Source organism: Fistularia commersonii, chromosome 27, assembly GCF_037954325.1.
Source record: "Fistularia commersonii isolate RoL2024-O1a breed Wild chromosome 27, RoL_Fcom_v1.0, whole genome shotgun sequence".
NCBI lineage: Eukaryota > Metazoa > Chordata > Actinopteri > Syngnathiformes > Fistulariidae > Fistularia > Fistularia commersonii.
The window spans coordinates 4,171,937-4,192,068 of record NC_141310.1 but is presented as its reverse complement, the minus strand read 5'-3'; the positions used below and the strand labels follow the sequence as shown (position 1 = coordinate 4,192,068).

Below are 20,132 nucleotides of genomic sequence, written 5' to 3'. Positions count from 1 at the left end.
TGCATGATTTTGGGAATTCAAGGCAATCAATGTAACAATTTACCCAGTCCCTTAGACAGCTGAGAGTGAACCAGGAGGAATTCCCGCCTTGTTTGACATCGTTTAAACTGTGTCCACCCCAGAGATGGTCAAACGGGTGTCAGAGGAAAAGCAGAAATTCACCTCACTGATCACACGTCAGCACATCTCAACAGGTGTTTCCAGATTTATTTATGAGTTTCACAGCAAGAGCAACATGTAGACACCAGCACAACCCTGTCTATTAAGACATTAAATTTAATAAAATTCAGATTTCAATTACTCTGTATGTGTTTAAAACATTATAAATGAGCCGATTTGTTCTGCTGTCATTACTCTGTTGTGACATATTTAGCTACAATCCAATATAAGGGAATGTTTTAAGTGTATAAGTGAATGCAGCAATATTAATATAGTCTCTACATTGTTTATACAGTCCTTTGCATCACATTAAATAATGACTCTCAAAGGATGACACAATCATATGTGACTGTAAAAACTACCGTAGTAATAGAAGTGGCCTTTCAAAACAGAGATGCAGTTGTGTAAGTTTGATTGACAGCACTAGATTAGGGCATTATGTAACACCACTGGGAGTCGGGAAAAAAATAAATCCAGATGAGATTAGGGTCTGGTTCCACGCGCCCGCCAATACCCTCTCATTCACTGGCCTCTCCCTCTATTTCCTCTAACGCATTATCATGATAGGTGCTTAAACTTTGCTGAACTGTAGGATGTCTTCACATTCACACGGCAGTCTCCGCACCGGTGCTCTTAATATGAGAACAATCACGCAAATGACCATCCGGGCTGCCAGCGGACGCAGAATCAGCAAATTGGGCCACTTGGCCAGAGCCCTGGAGGCAATAGTCACACTGCCTATCAGTGGTGGGAAACTGCACTGCAACATCCTCACACTAGCAAGAAATAAATGATGCATCCACTCATTATTTTAAGATTTAAAACTTACTGATTTTCTATTTCATTGTTTTTTGTTTAGACATCCACAAAAAGAATATGCTCAGTTTTACTGTATTTATGGTGAAAACTTAACCATGTGGAGTATTTTGCCAGAAACGTATTTAATGAATTTAATTTCATATAAGGCATCGCGAAATCATACATTTCTATGTTGAATGCAAGTCCGAACTTCTAATCTAACAAATATACCTTTATTGTTTCTCACACAACAAATATCCTAAGCACAACTAGTATGTTGTATTATTATTGTCAAGGAAAACTGACAACTATGGGTACTTATTAATTGATGAGGCTAAATGTTTAGGGTGTTCTCTTAATACTGACAGGAAGCGAATCCTGGGTTGTGAGACGAGGCCGACGTTTTCCCAGAGGGTTAAGAAAAACACAGCAGAAAATTTGGGGGTTGATGTTTCTTTGCCACCACAACATTACGATTTTATCACTTGATATCACAAAAAAAAACAAAAAAAAACAAAGGGATCAAGGCACCAATCCAAAAAAGCTCTTGGACATGAAAGTGACTGAGAAAACAAAACAAACATCACTGCAGGATAATGTGAAATACAGTGTGTCTGTTTTGTTGACACAAGGCTTGTTAAAATCAGGACACCGCTGATGAAATCACACGGCATGAATCGGCAACATTTCAAAATGAAATTTACTTCAAAACGACAGTAGTGCACAGCCTTCAGTCCTTGTTCAGGAGATACAGGCGCCTGTTCCATCCTTGTGCATGAGGTCCACACATGGGACAGAGCTGCAGCCACAACAAGCGTATTTGTGTGTAAGTCTGTTTGGAAACACATCAAACCATTAATAAGCACATAACATTCATGTTTCACGCAAAACCAAATGGAGTTGGTCTGTGCCCGTGCTGTGAAATGTTACCTCGCTACTGCACAGTTTTTCATTTAATTTTCAAAATTTTTTTATGCAAAAAAAAAAAAAAAAAAAAAATCTGTTGCACAAACGCAACTAAACACATTTCCAAGACGACCGTCTTTGGGTTGTCCTTTCAAGTAATTAAGAGATTCCCAAATCTATTTTGCACAGGTATTGTAAGCAACAACAACAAAAATAAAATGTAAAATAACTCGAGGCACCTGGAGGGGGAAGTCACAAACAGTCGCCTAAAAGATTTTCCCTCCTTGGCAATATTTGCGCCATCAATAGTGTTTCATATATAGATATTATGCAGGCTTAAGTTTACTGGAGTTTTAAGCCGTCCTTGTGAGACGTTTCCTTGAAACACGTTTACTATAACCTCGTACAAAAAAACACTATGAGAAATAAAAGAACGGGAGCTCTGCAAGCAACTTTGAGTAACTTTCCCATGTACCTCCTCATCCTCTACTCATAAATAAGTAAGTCTGTGGAGCTATGACTCACTTGTATGAATAATTATTGTGATTATTCATGTCATCTAAGTAACTCTATTTTGTCGTTAATATCAGGACTACGAAAATCAGCTCTACTTTTTGAAAAGAAATTGTCGTCGCTCTCGTTATTTCATAGAAAAATCGTCCCCGCAGTCCAACAGCCGCCTCCTCAGACAGTTCCGTTGTTGTTTGTTTGTTTGTTTGTTTTTGCCCCCGCCCCCCCCTTTCAGTCATCAGATTTTCTTGCGGACGTTAAAAGCCACCGAGTTGCCGTAAAGCAGCCGATCCCGCTCCCGCACCTCCTCCTGCAGCTTGGCTTCGGCCACACGGAGCTGGCGGATGGTCGCCTTCATCTCCTTCATCTTCACCTCCATCAGCGCGATGATGTCCCGCTGCTCGTTGAGCTTCCGCAGCAGCTCGGCGGACGTGGTGCCGGTGGTCAGGGAGTACGAGTGGTCCAGCGGGCTGCTGGTGACGCTGACGTACTGCAGGGCCGGCGGCTGCGAGGCGTTCGCGGTCTCCTCGGACGCCTCGTCAGCGGCTAGACTGTCGTCGATCGGCGCGGTGTAAAAAGTCCCCTCCGACTGCGCCGGCAGCCGCGCCGTGCCCAGATACTCTCCGTTCTGGCCGATCTGGACCACGGTGATGGAGTCGTCCCCCGCCTCCCCGCCGGCGCTCTCCCCCGCGCTCCCCAGCACGGAGGCGATAGCAACGCCGGAGGTGGCGGCGGCGGCGGCGGCGGTGGTAGGGGCGGGAGCCGCCGCGGAGACTTTCCTGCCCCTGCCCCGCCGGCTCCGGCGCTCGTTCACCCCGCGCAGGGGGAAGAGGGACGGTACTCGGATGCTGTAGGTCTTCCTCCCGCCGGCGAAGTGCACGCTGCAGACCCGGTGTCCCGTGGTGGGCTGGAAGGTGCTGAAGCAGCCGCTGACCCCGGCCCGGGAAATGTTCCGGAGCCACAGCTCCCTCAGCGTGGTGTCCTTTGGAAATGTGTAAAAACGCAGGTCCCGGTCCCGGTGCGAGTTGTTGTAACAGCCGGGGACACAGCAGGTGAAGCCGGGCATCTTAACCCCCACGCCGATGCCCCAAACACGCCGCTTCTTTCTACTTTGGCTTAATTTATTATTGTTTTTTTTTATTATTATTCTGTGCCTTGTTATCAAGCTCAGCGGCCTACAGGCGGAACTACACGTCCCACAACGCTAACAACTTCCTGTTTATTTTTTTTTTTATCCCGAAAGTAAGATGCTTTACGGCAGTGCGAGATCCTAATCCGCGCGTTTTTACCTGGATTCAACGCATTTGGGGCTTAAAATTATCCCGAATTCGATGATGGGGTTTTAATACCAATTGCGAATGTCTTGTTTTGTTCTTCACGATGTTAACGAGCCAACCGTCCGCCATTCAGGACTAAAAGTCCCAGGATGCTTTGCGTTTTCCCTCCAGCGCTTGTCCACCGCTGCCCCTGCTGGATACATTGTGTCCGTGCACACTGGACACAAAAAAGTTAATTCTAATTATTGAAATACAAAAAGACACTGCGATGATGTTATGCTTCAACTTAATAATAAAAGGTATCATTTTCTCTTACAAAAATAACTTTCCAAACTACACAGGGTGCAGAATCTTGTTGAGACACTTTAACCCTTGTGTTTTTCCATAGCGAATTTCAGCATTAATTTAAAATGACACCAAACTTTATACACACGTACACATATAGGTCTACACATGGTAAAATAAATCTATATACGTTGATGTGAAAATAAGTGTTCACTCTGAAAAAAGCACTCTATTTTGATATTTTGAAATCTGTTTTACATATTAAGATGTTTGATTTGGATATCAATTAAAAAACTAAAAGGCAGATTCTTGTTTGGTTCATTACTTTTTTCCCACCTGTAATTACTGACTAATTACGATCAATATATCGAGAACAGATTGTGTTCAGTTAGTCCAGTCTGACAAATCAAACTTCGACTAACTGTTTGAAGACTTTTGTCTATTTTACTCCAAAAAAAAAAAAAAATCACTAACTTGAGGAAGTCATCTTTATAGACATCATAATGTTGCTCAAGTATTGTATCAGGAAACCATCATGTTGCAGCAGATGATGCTGTAATGCAGGGAAACCAGTGTCTCCATACATTATAACTGACATCTGAGAAATAACTAAGATAAATAACTTTATCTTCTGTAGTTCAATTAAAAAAACAAAAATTACTTTTTCATGATATTCTAATAATTAGATATAGGATTTTTGAGTTTTTTTCGGATGTAAACCATAATCAGTAATATTAAGATAATAAAAGGCTTGCAATATTTCAGTTGGTTTGTAATGAATCCAGAATGTATGACATTTTTGTTTTTGTAATTGCATTATGGAAGATTAAGAACTTTATCACAATATTCTAATTTTCTGAGACAGTCCTGTATGCGCTTTATTTGTGGCTGTTTGTAGATTTAAAAATGAGGCCTTATCTGTTGTAGACCTCATTCCTGAATTCAAAAATGGAGTCTGATTACACCTGAACACTTGACAAAGGCAGGAAGTTTTGAGTCATAATCTTGGTCAGAGGGCCTTCTTACTTCATCAACCATAGCAGAATTGATCTCATACTCTCGATGTGTGCAAAACTCCCTCCCAGGACACACTGACATGGTGAAGAACAATGAAACTGCCCCTCCTTATATCCACGTTATCTCTTTGATTTATACACATAAACACTACCTGTAATCATATACATGTACTTGTAAATACTCATCTATATACATTACATATATTTTTACATACCTTTTATTTAGTTTTTATTTATTTATTTCGATCTTTACCGTTTTTATTTTATCTTTAATATTCATCATCTAATTCTATCTTTTTTTTTTCTATTCTAGTCCTAGTTTGATTATTCTCCACTTTATTCTGTGAGCAGAAGCTGCTCTCAACAAAAAGCCATTTCCCTCTGGGGGATTAATAAAGTATTCTGATTCCAAAGTGCTAACTCTTTCCTCATCACTCTTGCTCGGCAGATCTCTTAAAAAAAAACAGGAAAAAAAAACCTCACAACTGTACCAGCTCTAACTCTCATTTTTCGAAAATTCTCTTAATAGTTAACTTAAAGTCCCTAAAGTTCACATATACGATTTTTAAGCTTAGTCATTCATAATCTGATATATCCAATGAGTTTCATCACATAGCTGTGATGTTTTGTTTTATGCTACGATGGGTTAGATGGAGAAGGTTGATTCACTGCGGTGACCCCTGAAGGGAAAAGCCGAAAGGTGAAGAATTGTTTTTTTCTCATCTTGTTGATTGAACCAAAATCATTTCACCATATTTCATGTGCACTTCATCCAATCTAAGAGAGGCAAACAATATTCCATGTGTAAGATCCTCTTTGTGTGTGTGTGTTTTTGTATGTCAATTGAGAATAATCTAAAAATCATAATAGAATACTAGTCATAAAAAAAGATCAATGCTCAATTAAAAAAAGACCAAAAAATCTCAGAAAACTTGGCTAAAGACTAAAGTTTTTTGGGGGTCTGGAATATATATGTTAGAAATAATCACTGTGTCTGAGATTTCATCCCCAGTGTAGTTTAAATGCGCCAGTCAATTGAATAAATATTATGGAGGATCATGAACTATGCAATTCTCTTTATAATGTTAATGAAAAATCAGACGACTCCAACAGCAATATCCAAACACTAAAAGTTGGACATTCAAATTACAACTTAAAGGGTTTACCATATTTTTCTTCACACAACTAAAAAATATATATAAAGTCATGCACCATCAGTCACATTTCAAACCTATTTGCTCGCCCTTGGGTGAAAGTACTTTGTGGCACAAAAAGGTAATGAAGCACAATCCAGTACACATGACCGGAGCTGAGTGAGGGAACCAAATAACTTAAGAGAGCACCTACAAACAGAGGCCGAGAAATATTTAGTTTTAAAATTTCAAGCAATGTGCGCACAGAAAACAAGAGGTCAGAGACAGTGCCAGGGAAGAATGTTAAATGGTGTAAAATGGTAAAATACTTTATTGCAGCGAGAGACAATTTCAGCTGACAAAAGTAAAAATTTCGGAATTCATAATAACAATGTTTATTTAAAAATAAGAATCGAGTATGCATTTTTTATCTTTTTTTTTTTTTCATAACTCTCCAAAACGGAAGGTGGCAGTTCGCATGTATCCCAGGGTGTCAAGATACACAAAGAAGAACCCGGAAAAAACGCGGCACTCAAAATAAATGACATATAAAAGTACTTCATAACGTGAACTCATTCAAATACTTCATTTAAATGGTTGTTGGACGACAGATTTCGGAGGAAATACGTAACAAGTGTTCATAAACACCCAAAGGAGCTAAATCTGTTTGTTACGAAATTTGCAAAGTAGAAACATCTCGATCCTTTTAGCATCTCTGTCTCACCCCGCGGCTCTGTCGCTCCTCCGGTAAGTTACCATTAGCAACTGGGCAGCGCCCGGTGAACACCTTTCACACTGTCGATGTCGGCCTTGTTAAACAGTAAGTACCAGGCTTTGAAATTATTTCTCGATGAATCCCGTACTTATAATCACGGAAAATCAGGCACTTCATATTTCTTCGTAGTGTCTCTCCTCACACATTAGGCTTGTAAATTCGCCTGGCCAGCTAGCTTGTTAGCTGATGGACGTGCTTGCTAACATCATTATTGTGAGGGACACTAGCGCTCTCTGATGGCGAGGCTATCGGCTGTTAGTGAGGTGAATACGTGATTTCTTTGCCTCCTCTTGCCAAATAAATGTACGTGTAGTTTTCCGTGAATCTGCTGAAATAGCTTTTTACTGCCACATTGACCGCGATCAAATAGTAGCTGCAATCGGAGGCTAGTATACAAGTCAAGAATATGAACTTCGGTCGTCTATGTAATGAGCAAAACATTAAATGCGATCCAATGCATGGAAAATGTTTCTAACACCAGAATACTTTTGAATACATAACTTCATCTGACCGCACAGTCCTGCGTCTACATGTGAGCCTCTTGTACAAACAAGCTATCTGCTTCAAGCATTTATTTTGATGGTAAATGATATATCAGATCTAACAACTCAAAGAGGACAGCTCTTACTCCATGTTGTTACTGTAATACTGCTGTCAGCTTCTCTAGTCATATGTTGGTAAACAGTTACACCTAAAGGACTGAAATCCATTGCATTCAGACACCAAAACTACCTTTCAGTTGAGAGATACTCAACAGGAAGTGAACCTGACTAGCGTAGTAATACACAAAACTGTGTTGAAATAAGCAGCGTTGACAAGGGCAAACTTTTTAGTCATTAGACTCAACTGTGACATCGTTTTCCATTAATTTTTTTCCGTAATTGCCATGAGGTGAATATTTCAAGGTTGGCTCAATTTTGCATAATGGCAGATTTACCTAGACATTCAGAATTTTTCATCTGGTCCAACTTGTTGTATCAGGTCGAGGGACAAAACAAAATCTGTGAGACCTGTGTCATGATAATCTTTTCAATAATCTTTACAAGTAATTTCAGATTGTGATATTATGCTTAAAATGTTATCCAATTTTATTTATTTGTTTTTAATACTTAGATTTAATAATTTATATTTGGAGCCCCAATTCTCTATTTAGAGTATTGATTCATAACCACGGGCTACTTTGTAAAGAGGAAAGCTTGATTGAGTGGTGTTAATGTGCATATGGGTATAATCAGTCACCAGGTCACAGCCACACTTATTCATTTATGGCCACATAATTATTATTATTAAGAAGTAAATGCACATGTCGAGTTGTACAAATGATGATGATCGATGATGACCCGTGGGTGTGGAGTTGCTATGGAATGGCATGTTGACTATGCAGCAGGACACAATCTAAGTACTTGTCAAACACCTGATAAGAACCTGGTCGAGACATCCATCTGACATGTTTATCCTGTTTCTCTGTACAATTACCACAGCTGGGAGATAAATCCAGTCTTTGCCCTCTGAGGGCAGTAACTGAACAAGATTTTGATTAGTGTAGCGCCTTTACAGCTCTCACCTTAATGACTCATAAATAAGATGTCCATTTTCCTTTTCTTGGTCCAGATTTAAATACCAGTGATGATGAAACCTGAATATGTCAGACTGTTGGTGTTTGATTCATTATTTCAAGTATAATGGGGAAGTAGCTATAACTTTGAGGAAGTAATGATATTCATTTCCTGAACTATTTTTACCTAACTTCAACCCTAAAATAAATTGTGACACATACACACATATATATATGTACTCACAAACACACACACACACACACACACACACACACACACACACACACACACACACACACACACACACATATGAACATTGTATATTACCTGTCAATTGTTTTCTTCAGAGCCAGGAATTTTTTGTGATATATATATATAAACAGTGTATATTACCTTCAATTGTTTTTTTTCAGAGCCAGGAAGTTCTGATATCCAGTCCTTGACAGACATGTGACGAGTCTGCCGTTGAAACGTCAGTCAATTTGGCCATGGTTCATACGTGAGAGACGCCACCATGCTGCCAGGAGTGGGTGTATTCGGCACAGGGAGCACAGCCCGAGTGCTGGTCCCGCTGCTGAAAGCCGAAGGCTTCGAGGTTCATGCACTGTGGGGGCGAAGCGAAGAGGAAGCATGCTATTTAGCCAGGGAGCTTGGGATACCCTTTCACACCAGCCGATCGGACGATGTCCTGCTGCACCAAGATGTCGACCTTGTTTGTATTTATATTCCACCCTCGATGGCGCGCCAGATTGCTGTCAAAGCACTAGGTAAGGCACCAAAAAGACAAATATCTGTTCAGTTAAATACTATCGAAGATTCTCAGCTCTTGCAAAAATTTCCTGTCTAAATGCCTTGGGCCTGCACAAGGTGTACTGTGTTTATACTTTATACACACTCTCATTCCTCCAGCTATAAACCAAACAGCATTCCTGAGATAAAATAGAATCCTGCTGGATCAGTCAAGTACTTAATATTATGGCAGGTTTCACCTGATGATGAGACCAGACCCAGCTTGTCCAGCAGGTTTACTGGAACACCACTAAACCTGACATTCAGATGCCAGGATTCTGCCGCAGAGTTTTCAGTGTGCTTTTTTCTTCAGTTGTGCTCACTGTCAGATGATAGTAAAAATATTTCCCTGTCCCTGAAGACCTTTCGGGAGATTTCTCATATCTGTGCAACACATTCAGTGCGGAGGAGGTACGCGGCGTTAACGCGTCTAATGGAATTCCTGAACGTTGATCTCAGCTTCCTCTTCTAGTTGCAACTTCCTGAGTGATTCCCCACCATAGAACCTGAACCCAGCACAGAGTCCAAGTGGCACTACAGATTGTTGGTGCCCCCCTGCCCTGTCCCATGTGGGTGCAGCAGGATGTTAACATTTTGTCTACTTAGAACAAGTTATGGCTCCTTTCAAAGCAAGACTTGAATACTCCAGTAACATGCAGAAAAGCTCAAAGTATTGGCGTTTGCGCTAGTTTGCATTTACTTATGACCGCAGGTGATTGCGATCAAACTGAGCTCGCTGCTTTGTGTGGGGAAAAAAAATGTAAATCATTGCTACAGTTTGCATAGACCAAATAACAATTTTAACAGGAAGCATTGTAGAACATTATTCAACAAGTTAATAGTGTTTGTTTTCCTTTAATGGTTGATGTAATGTGGAAGACAGTCAGTGAGTGTGTGATAATGACTTTTTAATAGCTTAACCTAACTATTTTCAGAGCTGCCTAATGTTCAGTTCTAAATGAGACATTTGTTCCCACTAATTGTATGATGAAAATAAATCCTGCCTTTCATCTGTCCATTTAGGATTTTTTTGATACGGTAATTAACACTGCAGTGTTCCAATGATAGAGTTTGATTATTTGTTGGCCATTAGAGGAGGGAGGGGCCAACTGATCAGTAATCTAGATAGACTTAACAGGAGAGGTACACAAAAAACTTGAATACACACAGATAACTAACACGATTCCTCTCCCATGCCATGTCGGTCAGTAGTTGTAGAAACAGAAAGAAAAATACTATCGCTCCCAGACCAGGTCTAGTGAAGTGGTCGACCGATTTTCAAAAGCCAACATAAAAACGGCAGTTCTGAGCCTCTACATTGCTGCTGCGTCTTTCTCTTGGAGCCAAGTTGTTATGGGTGTGTCCCTCATTGAAAATCTCCCTCCTCATCTTGGGCTTTTAGTAATTTCAACCTTTATTCATATGTTTCTTGCGATTTGGTGTATCAACTAACCAAAATTCCCTGAAGAGAAATAACCCGTATCACTGTCTCTTCCTTCACAGGTATAGGGAAGAATGTTGTCTGTGAGAAAGCTGCAACTGCCCTGGATTCATTCAAGATGGTGAGGGCAGCCATGTATTATCCCCAGCTGCTCAGCATCATGGGTAATACCCTGCGCTTCCTGCCCGCATTTGTGGCCATGCACCAGCGACTGGCGGAAGGATATGTCGGAGACATGCAGGTGTGCGATGTCCGGGTGTACGGCCCCAGTCTCCTGGACCAGTCGTACGGTTGGACTTGTGAGGAGCTGATGGGAGGAGGCGGTCTGCACACCGTCGGCTCTGCCATCATCGACCTCCTAAGCTACCTAACTGGGGCCCGGGCCCATCGCGTTCACGGCCTACTGCGGACATTTGTGCAACAAAATGAAACGATCCGAGGCATCCGACGAGTCACGAGTGATGATTTTTGCTCCTTTCAAATGTTGATGGGCGGACCCGGGCCTTGCTCCAGTGGCGTGTGCTGCACTGTGACCCTTAACTTCAACATGCCAGGGTCGTTCATACACGAGGTCATGATAGTTGGATCTGCCGGAAGGTTAATAGCTCGGGGAACGGAACTCTACGGTCAACGCAATGGCAGCAAAGGCGAGGAGCTGTTGCTGGGAGACAGCGGGTGGGCCGGACCGGAGGTGAAAGAGATGCCCCTGCCTCACCTGCAGGGTTTGGGCGCCATGGTAAAGGCACTGAGACAGTGTTTTCAGGCTCACGAGGAGCGCAGGTCTTGGGAGCGCGGGCCGGTCGCCACAGCGTCGACGTTCGAGGATGGCCTGTATGTGCAGACTGTTGTGGAGGCTGTGAAGCGGTCCAGCTGCAGCGGGGAGTGGGAATGCGTCGAGATCATGAGTCAAGAGCCAGATCCCAACCACAACCTGTGCGAAGCTCTGCAGAGAAATAAGAGCTGAATCAGTGCAACCATTACACAACTGACACAACTGGGCCCTGAATGTTTGCAAGACAGCTGCTTCTGCAATTTACATCACTTATGACTACTTTCTGCTTCTTTTTTTCTAATTGTCACATTTGAGCCGCATATTTTGATTGATACAATATCACTGCATTGAGAATGTTTGCGCCCCCGCAGTCACACAACAATTTCAACAGCTCCATTATTCTGGTTCTCCTTAAAAGGACTTTCCATTTAGTGACTGGTTCCAACTGCCCCGCCAAAATGTCCTAAAAGCTCCCCACAAACGAAATGTCCAGGGATGATATGTGCGGTAACAGGCCAGTTTACCTGAATGTCTTGACTTACAGATAGTCGTTGGCTGATGTGTCTGGGGTTACCAGCTAAGAAGTGGTTCATTTGGATTTTGAGCTGAACAGTTTGGCTTCTAGTTGTTTGTCCGAGCCAGGAATCTATGAAACAATGAGAACTGTAAATGTAGGGCAGTGAAAGAACGTTAGACCATCTGTTGCTGATGTGTTTGCAACAAGCAGGCCCCGCCACTGTGGTGACAATGGCAGAATTCAACCGACGCTCCACCAATGGCACTTCAAATTACTTTCAGAAAAAGAAAAACTGAGCTTTATGAAGTTTACTCTTTTTTGTTTTATTTTTTCGTTTTCCAATCTCAGAATGTCTGATAATCGTAAACTGAGTTTTAAGCCGATAATATGAAACACTGCTAGGGGTTTCATTCTGTAGCATTTGAAACTCAAAACATACGAGGAATTGTGAGAAATTTGTCTTTTTTTTTTCTTTTTCTTTTTTTTTTTAATTATTCGGTGCCCAGTTCTTGAAGCAATACTTCTTGTTGCTCAAAAACAGACTGTAACCTCCTCAAAAAGATATCAAGATGGGAAAAATCAAGCTACCTCTAAAGCATCCCTTTTTCCACATCGTCATTTGAGCGTAATGTATCCGTTTTGAGGAGGTTGAATATAGATAATTAATAATTAACTATGGAATTTGACACTCAGAGTTTTTTGGATCGTTCTCCAATAAAATAATTTGAGCATTGTAATCTATTCTGCTGAGCAATAACAAAGGTAACAGCTTCAAGCTGTTGGAGAAAGTGTGTGATACTGACTTGAAGTAGAATTTCAAATTTTACATGACTAGGCGCAGATTCTACCAGACATTCTGCTGTTGTTTTATTTGTTTTATTGTAAACCATTCCGTTTTTAGACGAAATACGTGAGGATTATTTGATGACTAAATGTACTTTAGATTGCGTGGAGAACATTTGTTTACATTTTTGATCCTCCTTGAGGTAATTTTAAAGTTTTATAGTACAGTCAGTGCGTTGAAAGTTATCAGCCGGTGTTAAATATCCACAGAGTGGGGTCATGTCTGCCCTCCAAACTGATTTTATTTTCCTTTTAATTTTTTTTTTTTTTTTTTTGTGTTAAACCACTGGATTTGAGCTTGGCAGGAGTTTATGGTTTATGTTTGTGGTTGTTGTAGTCGATCACTGCATCCCAGTTTTGCTGACCATCCTCGACAATGGCTGGAACTTTTGTTCCTGCTGAAAGTGCTGCAAACGGATTGTTTGGGTGTGAATAGACCCCCCCACCCCCTACCCATACACACCATACTCAGGATCTAAATATTAACATATATAAATGTTTACCTCACACTATCCCGACCGCGCTTTTAAAAAACATGAGCTGAGTTTACACACTTTCTTCAGAACATACATCCCAATGACTGCATCAAGAACCCAGGCCTGACACTATGAAGACATTCCAACCACATTCTTAGTTTGCTTTGTCTTTTTTTTTTTTTTGCATTGGTATTCTGTATGATGCCATGTTATTACAGTTGCAGAGCTAATCTTGTTTCTGTCAGCTCACCGCAGAATTCATTTTGGCATTTGGCTGTTCAAGGAAGATTTTCTTGTTTGTATGTTAATTCCGTATTTATTTGTTATGGTGTGAAAAATGCTTTTTTTGTATTGTTTTTCAATGTTTGTGTGTTCCAGCCTGTGAATTTCTGTTAAAGCTGTAATATTTATCTTGTAACTGTACTGTTCACCTGAGTCATGGATAATCTCCTTTAATAAAACCTGTTCTATCATTTGAAATCTCCAGCTTCATTTAATATGAATTTTGCCCATTTGTATTTGGTTTTCATGTAATATTTTGTGAACATGAAGTATTTTCTACTTAGAAATCATGTATGGATGGTTCTGAGAATGTGGTTTTTTCCTGCTGATTTTAAAGGACGTTTCTTGGTCAGTTGTAGATTACATTTTGTTTTTAAAAAGCATTATCAACCTACAACTTATACCTAGGGACGGATTCCTGAGCAAAACAGTATGAAGAAAGTATTTGAGAAAAATGAGCATTGTATTTTTACCACATCTGTGTGTAGACAACTGAAAATCCGCATTTAGGTAATACTCCTAAACCAACCCTGTGCTAGATGCACTGAAATATTACCTTGCCTTTGTTTTCCGGAGGTGTGTAATCTACTGTTCTGCTCTGCAGTGCAACACTCCTTAAAAACTCCAGTTTGCTTAACAGTGGACCTGAGCGCTGCTTACTGTGGTCATCTTAAATATTTACTCTTAAGATATTTCAATAATGCCTACCTCACTCAGACACACCTGCCAAATAAGGAGGCATCCATATATTATAAGAGAGACGTAACTTAGGTTACAGAACAATGAACAATATAAACTTTTCGCTGTGACTCGTGAAGGAGGAGACCTCAGGTACCAAATGTTAAACTTCTGTTTGAAACAACAAGCACAAAGGAGATGCACATAAAACACACTTGTCAATGGGATTTCAGACCTAATGGATGTTACATGTTCTAATTAATAAAATCATGAGCCAAGGAGGAGTCATTTGTTTAAAGTGTTGCTTTTGTTTGTGCATCCAGAATACAGAAATGGAATTGGGGTTGGGTTTGATGCTGGTGAATGTAGCCTAAGCTTGTGCAGGAAGTAGAACAGTACCAGTTAGATATAGGTTGTCTCAACTTCACACACTGCAAAGGCTCTGGAACCAAACTCCCTGAGAGGGGTTGGACTTTTTTTCTCTGAAGTTGACCAATGCAAGAGTTCAGAAGGACATACATACAGAAGCAATAATTCGGGCATGGGAGTTGGGTTTAGGGAGGCTATGGAGTCAGACTTGCATTCAGCCTCAATGACTTCCTGCAGAACCATATAGCAACTCAGGAAGTGAAGGGCAGGACTGACCCAAGCTGCGTTTAGCATGGAAGGGGACCTGCTGTCTAGACTTGGGGGTATCCAAACAACATGTCTTCCATAGGGAAGGCCCTGCCTGAAGACTTTGGAGGCACACCCATCTCTCTGGCAGAGGTCACTAAGGCAGTTACATCCATCCTGAGATGCTGAAGACTCTGGACACCGTAGGGATGTCTCGGTTGGCGCGTCTCTGCAGTGCTGCATCGAGTGCAGGTACAGTGCCTGTGGAGTGCCAGACCAGGGTGGTTGTCCCCAATTATTCAAGCATCGAGTCAGAATGCCCCGTAGGCCCCTTGGTTTTCCAGGCATGTAAGACTGGGTGAAGGCCCTGAGGTAGGACAAGGACCTGTTGGCTGCGAAATGACCCAAGGGGCAGTAGAGAAATGATCTGCTGCCACAGTGATCTGGCCCCATATTAGTGCATGATGATAAAAATGAGGAAGAAATTGTGGCTTCTCTTCTATGTCATTCTTCAAGAGGTGATTTATGCAAATAAAGCTGGAACTTTCAGATATGTATATGGACTAAGGGGCTGTGTCTTAAGGAAGGTTTATTTTTTTATGTGGTATGGGTCTTTCACTTGTTTCATGCTGCCATAATTGTGTTGTCAAACGTTTTGTTGGCGCCATGAGTGAATTAGCAAGTTGATTAGCCTTCAGCTGATGTCCTGTATTCCGGTATTCAAAATAATGACTGATTGTCATTTTTAAGAGCAAGACCAGCTATATTTATCGTTCCAGGGCATATGTGGGTGTAATAAGCACTCCACGCCGATAGGGGGCGCTACCAACCCCCAAGTGCTGCTATTTGCGTAGAAGAAGAACAGAAGAAAACATCTAGCGAGGCTACAATAGGAGCGTTAGAGGTATGACTAACACGGCGAGTATATTAAATGTTTCGTCTTGAGCAGAAGTACCCTTGTGATACATTGATTATTGGATTATATTCTCTTTAACCTCCGCGGGTAATTCAGTAGCTGGTTCGACCAGGACACGGTTAACGTATGTCGGTAAAACGGCGTGAACGACAAACATGGCGCGCAAGAGAAGTGTAGTGTGGCGTTTCTTCAAAACGGGACCCGGTTCAGTTCAGTGCGTACTTTGTAAAAACATTTTGGGTAAACGTGAACAGGGAACCACGACTGCGATGCTGAGGCACCTGCGGGCCAAGCACCCCACCACACTGGGCCTCAAGCCGGGCGAAGGGCGAGGAGCCCGCGGCGTCTCCACCGGCAGAGCGGTGGTCATGGAGGCGGACAGTGAACATTTTTGCTCAGGTCAGTTCAATAAAAAATAATAAAAAAAAGACATTTTATCGCTTATAATAGGCTGTCTAAAGTTTTTTTTCTTATTAATTACGTTTCAAAAAGTTTGATCCTAGCATGGGTTTTTTTGGTTGCTCTATTAGTTAACATTCTGGTGCCGCATCTAACAATTCTTGACAGTCATCGACCGTAAGGTTAGCGCTTGTCTCGAATTTAACGACTTGTCAGATTATGGATGACACAAAACAAAGCAATGCCTCTTATGTATTTAAGTGACAGCAGTCATGAACGGTTCTTTAACAAAAGAACGTCCTTAAACTATCATGTTCCGTCATACAACTTGTGAGGACGATCGTTGCCTCCATCTGCAGAGAGGCTAATGAATCTCCAAATGAGTGAGTGTGAGTCGTGAACGAACCGTTCATAACTCATGAGTCATTTTACTGACTCATATGATTCTGCGTCTCCATTTACTCGTCAGCAACTTGTGAATAGCCTCACCCTTCGCAAAACCAACTAATGAAAAGAATGACTCAGAGTAGCCCTCTCCTCTCTCAAAACGAACGACTCAGAGTACCCGTCCCCTTTCAGAAATAAAACAGATCACTTACAGAAGGATTCACCCAGTAAGTCACCCCTAGACAGTAGCAAAGGTCAGTCTCCTGGTGCTGGGAAAGCGCTTCCTGTACCTGAGTGAACGTCTGCTGCTCTACTCTGAGCGAAGGCTTAGGAAGATGTTATTTACTATAAACATTATGTTTGTCTCACAGAAATAATCCTTAAGCAATGAATAATTAGTACTCGTTTGTTCGTTCAAAATCAAGATTCAAGAGACTGAGGTCTCCATTAACCCGGATCCTGTCAGTCTTCCGGTTGGCTGCTGCTGAGTACACAAGGCGGGTTAGTTGACTCACCCGAACGCTACTGAATCACATGACGTGGGGGAACTGGTTCATTGATTCGAGTCTGAAAAGTCACCGGAAACAGTCAGATGAGTCCGATGATTCATCTGTATCAGTTCACCCACTCAGGTCAACGGAAACACAGCAGAGTCAGATTATTAGATTCATTGACCTGACTCTGGTCAGTGAGTCTGAGGAATAAGTTATAACAGACACTGCAATAAGCATATGGTATTTTATGCACATGCTACAATGATGATGACAACTAGTATTCTCAGTAGTACAGACCACAAATGTATTTCCTTTTATTGTTACCAAAATATAGATTTTATTATTTTTAGACAATCAACAAAAATTCTCATGGTTTACTTTAGGACTGTACTATGTAAGGAATAGTACAGTTAGCTCTACTATTAGTCAACAAGTTGTTGCACCCTCTACATAATACACTGAAATAACTTTAAATTCTGTGTTCTTTCCCGAAGTGGAAGTTTCGCTGGAAGATGGAGAGACTATGACCATTCCAGCAGATACGAAAGCTGAAATAAATTCAACGATGAATGTCGACCTTGAGGCTGAACATGGAGCTCCAGTGGAACAAATGTTAGTAGACATGAGCATTCCTCCCCCTGTAAAGACAAAAAGGAATCTGCGGAGCATGATTTGGAAATACTTTGTGCGTTCAGACTGTGGATCTTCTGCTCGCTGTCTAATATGCAAGGAATCACTACAATATTTTGAAAGCACTAGCAACTTACATCGTCATGTATCCAAGAAACACCCGGAGGTGTCTCTGCGAGCAGCTAATCAGAAAAAGCCACTGCTGTCCAGTACTTTCTCAGATCCACCGGCCAACACCTCTAAAGAACTGAATGCTCCTGAGGGCACCGAAAGAACAGACTTTTCTGGTAAGCTTTTATTGATACCTTGACAAAGTCTCATTAGTAGTTATGTAAAAAAAAAAGGCTTTTATAAACGTTTCGTATATGGAGAAAATGTTGAAGTTAAAAACATGTCTTTTTTTCAATCCAAAACATTTAGCTCTCAGTAGAAACACATACTTGGTTAGAAATTCATTAGTTATTTTTGCCAACATGTCACACATGGCGTCTTTTTTTTTTTTTAACCACTTCAAAAACTAAAAGTCGGTCACTAGATTCATGTGTTTCTTTGTGTCACAATATAACTTACAGTCCTAACTATACCTCTAGATTCTCCTGAAGTGGAAGTGACACTGGAAGAAGGAGTGGCTGTGAATGAAACTGCTATGAGTTCAGATATAAATGGCATCATGGCATCTGTGCAAGGTTATGTAGTGGAACAAGCGGAAGGAGATCCAAGAGGTCAACCAGTTTCAAGAACAAAACCGAATTCGCAGACCTGGCTTTGGAGACACTTTGAGCATTTGAAAAGCTTAGACGCTGCTCGTTGTCGTATTTGCTACAAGAAACTGGAATGCTTCGATGGCCGCACCAGCAACCTGCAACGTCACATGCTGAAGAGACACCCGGAGGTTTGTCTTCAAACGAACTCCGTGTTGAAGCCGCTTCCCTCTAACTCATCTCAAGGTTCAAACAAATCTACAGCCCCGTCAACAGTGCAAAGAAAGGCATCTGGTAGGCTTTTAAAACATTTAATCACTCTAGTTTTTTTAAATGAAAATTACAATGAGCACCCAATGCTTCATGTACACAAAGTCTAGCTTTTAATACTTACATTAAGGTGTTTTTTTTTTTTTTTTTAATTGTGTCAGGATACATCTTTATATATTAAGTTCTAGGTTCCATTTTTTCCCCCCAGTGATGATTGATCAAGGAGTGTGCTTACATGCCTATCTAGAAATTATTTGAGATATATTCGCAACTCGAGTAGGCTTTCAAAGAGGTTTATATTTTAAGTAAACAACCCTATCAATGAGACTGTCAGGAACCCCTTCCTATCCATTAAATGAATGGGTCCTGTCACTGAGCTGAGTAGAAGAGCTCATTTTAAAAGAAAAAAGTAAAATAAGATATAGTTTGTGGTACATACACTGACATGGTACGGAATACTCAACATAGTAAGCAGAAAAAACAATTTCAGTTACTCTGCAGCCAACTTGTCCTTTCAGTTTTTTTTACTGCATCGAAGACAATTCGGAGACTAATCTCGTATCATTTGATTCATCCCTGTTCTGCAGATGTGATCAGAGCAACATTGTCTGGGGAAGACAGGCGGGTTTTTAAGAGGGAGCGGGAGCTGATTGAAGCCTTGAGGAGGGTACAGAAGGAGGAGGCGCAGGCATTGGAGCATCAAAGGGAGCTCCTAGAGAAGCTACGTTCAGCATATACCCGAGATGCTGCTGCAGAGAAGGATCAAATTGAATTGCTTAGGAAAGCCCAACAGGAGGAGGCAAAAGATTTGCTGAGACAGAGAGAGGAGCTGGAGACTGAAAGAGCAGAGCTGCAAAAGGAACAGGAGGAACTTCAGCAGGAAAAGGCAGAACTTCTCTTGTTTCACAGGGAACACCTTGATTCCTGCTCCTGCAGCAAGCTCACTGTCGATGGAGAAGTCTAGATTAGAAAGCTATCCTTGTGAATTTTAGGTCCAGTAACTGGTGAGGTGAACATATAAATGTATTTTTAAAATGTAAAAATCCTTTTCTCAAATCATTTTTTTGTGTCCTTGGGCTTATTTTCATTACAGATTGAGAGATAATGCACACACCTTTGTTTTGTAACTTTAGATGCAGGAAATAATACCTCAAAACACAATTGCGCTGGAAAGCAACCCTTATGTTTAAATAGCTGAGAAAAAAAACTGTAATTTTGAAAACCAGTTCTAAAACAATAAAGTAGATCCGCTTACTTGAGATACCGCACATCTTCAGTGATTATATCCATGAAGAGCAAGAAACTAGATGGATAATTAACTACCGAGTCTGTAACTGTTTAATTTTGATTTCGTTTATTTCGATTTCAATTATACATCTAAAATTATTAGTAAACCTAGCATTTAACATTTCAGTTGAAACTGTACATCAGAACGTGCCCTTTCATCACCAGGAATTCTACTAAAGCATCAGCGCAATCTATCGGTATATTGTAACTATTACTTTGG

The 20,132-nt window shown here is 41.0% G+C and overlaps 3 protein-coding genes across 3 annotated transcripts; 2 read left to right on the top strand and 1 right to left on the bottom strand.

Annotated features, from left to right (window-relative positions):
- Positions 1-1,394: 1,394 nt before the first annotated feature.
- Positions 1,395-3,772, bottom strand: thap11 (THAP domain containing 11). The gene has a single exon (XM_086175211.1). The coding sequence runs from the start codon at positions 3,437-3,439 to the stop codon at positions 2,612-2,614; it is 828 nt and encodes a 275-aa protein (XP_086031337.1). The 5' UTR covers positions 3,440-3,772; the 3' UTR covers positions 1,395-2,611.
- A 3,085-nt stretch (positions 3,773-6,857) lies between these two features.
- gfod2 (glucose-fructose oxidoreductase domain containing 2) lies at positions 6,858-13,726 on the top strand. The gene is made up of 3 exons (XM_086174876.1): positions 6,858-6,904; positions 8,829-9,182; positions 10,708-13,726. Exons 2-3 carry the CDS (start codon positions 8,930-8,932, stop codon positions 11,607-11,609), a joined length of 1,155 nt encoding a protein of 384 aa, XP_086031002.1. The 5' UTR covers positions 6,858-6,904; positions 8,829-8,929; the 3' UTR covers positions 11,610-13,726.
- Positions 13,727-15,689: 1,963 nt separating this feature from the next.
- On the top strand, positions 15,690-19,683 carry LOC147217825 (uncharacterized). The gene is made up of 5 exons (XM_086175322.1): positions 15,690-15,732; positions 15,999-16,143; positions 17,519-17,941; positions 18,245-18,649; positions 19,213-19,683. The coding sequence occupies exons 2-5, from the start codon at positions 16,014-16,016 to the stop codon at positions 19,587-19,589; spliced, it is 1,335 nt and encodes a 444-aa protein (XP_086031448.1). The 5' UTR covers positions 15,690-15,732; positions 15,999-16,013; the 3' UTR covers positions 19,590-19,683.
- Positions 19,684-20,132: the final 449 nt, after the last annotated feature.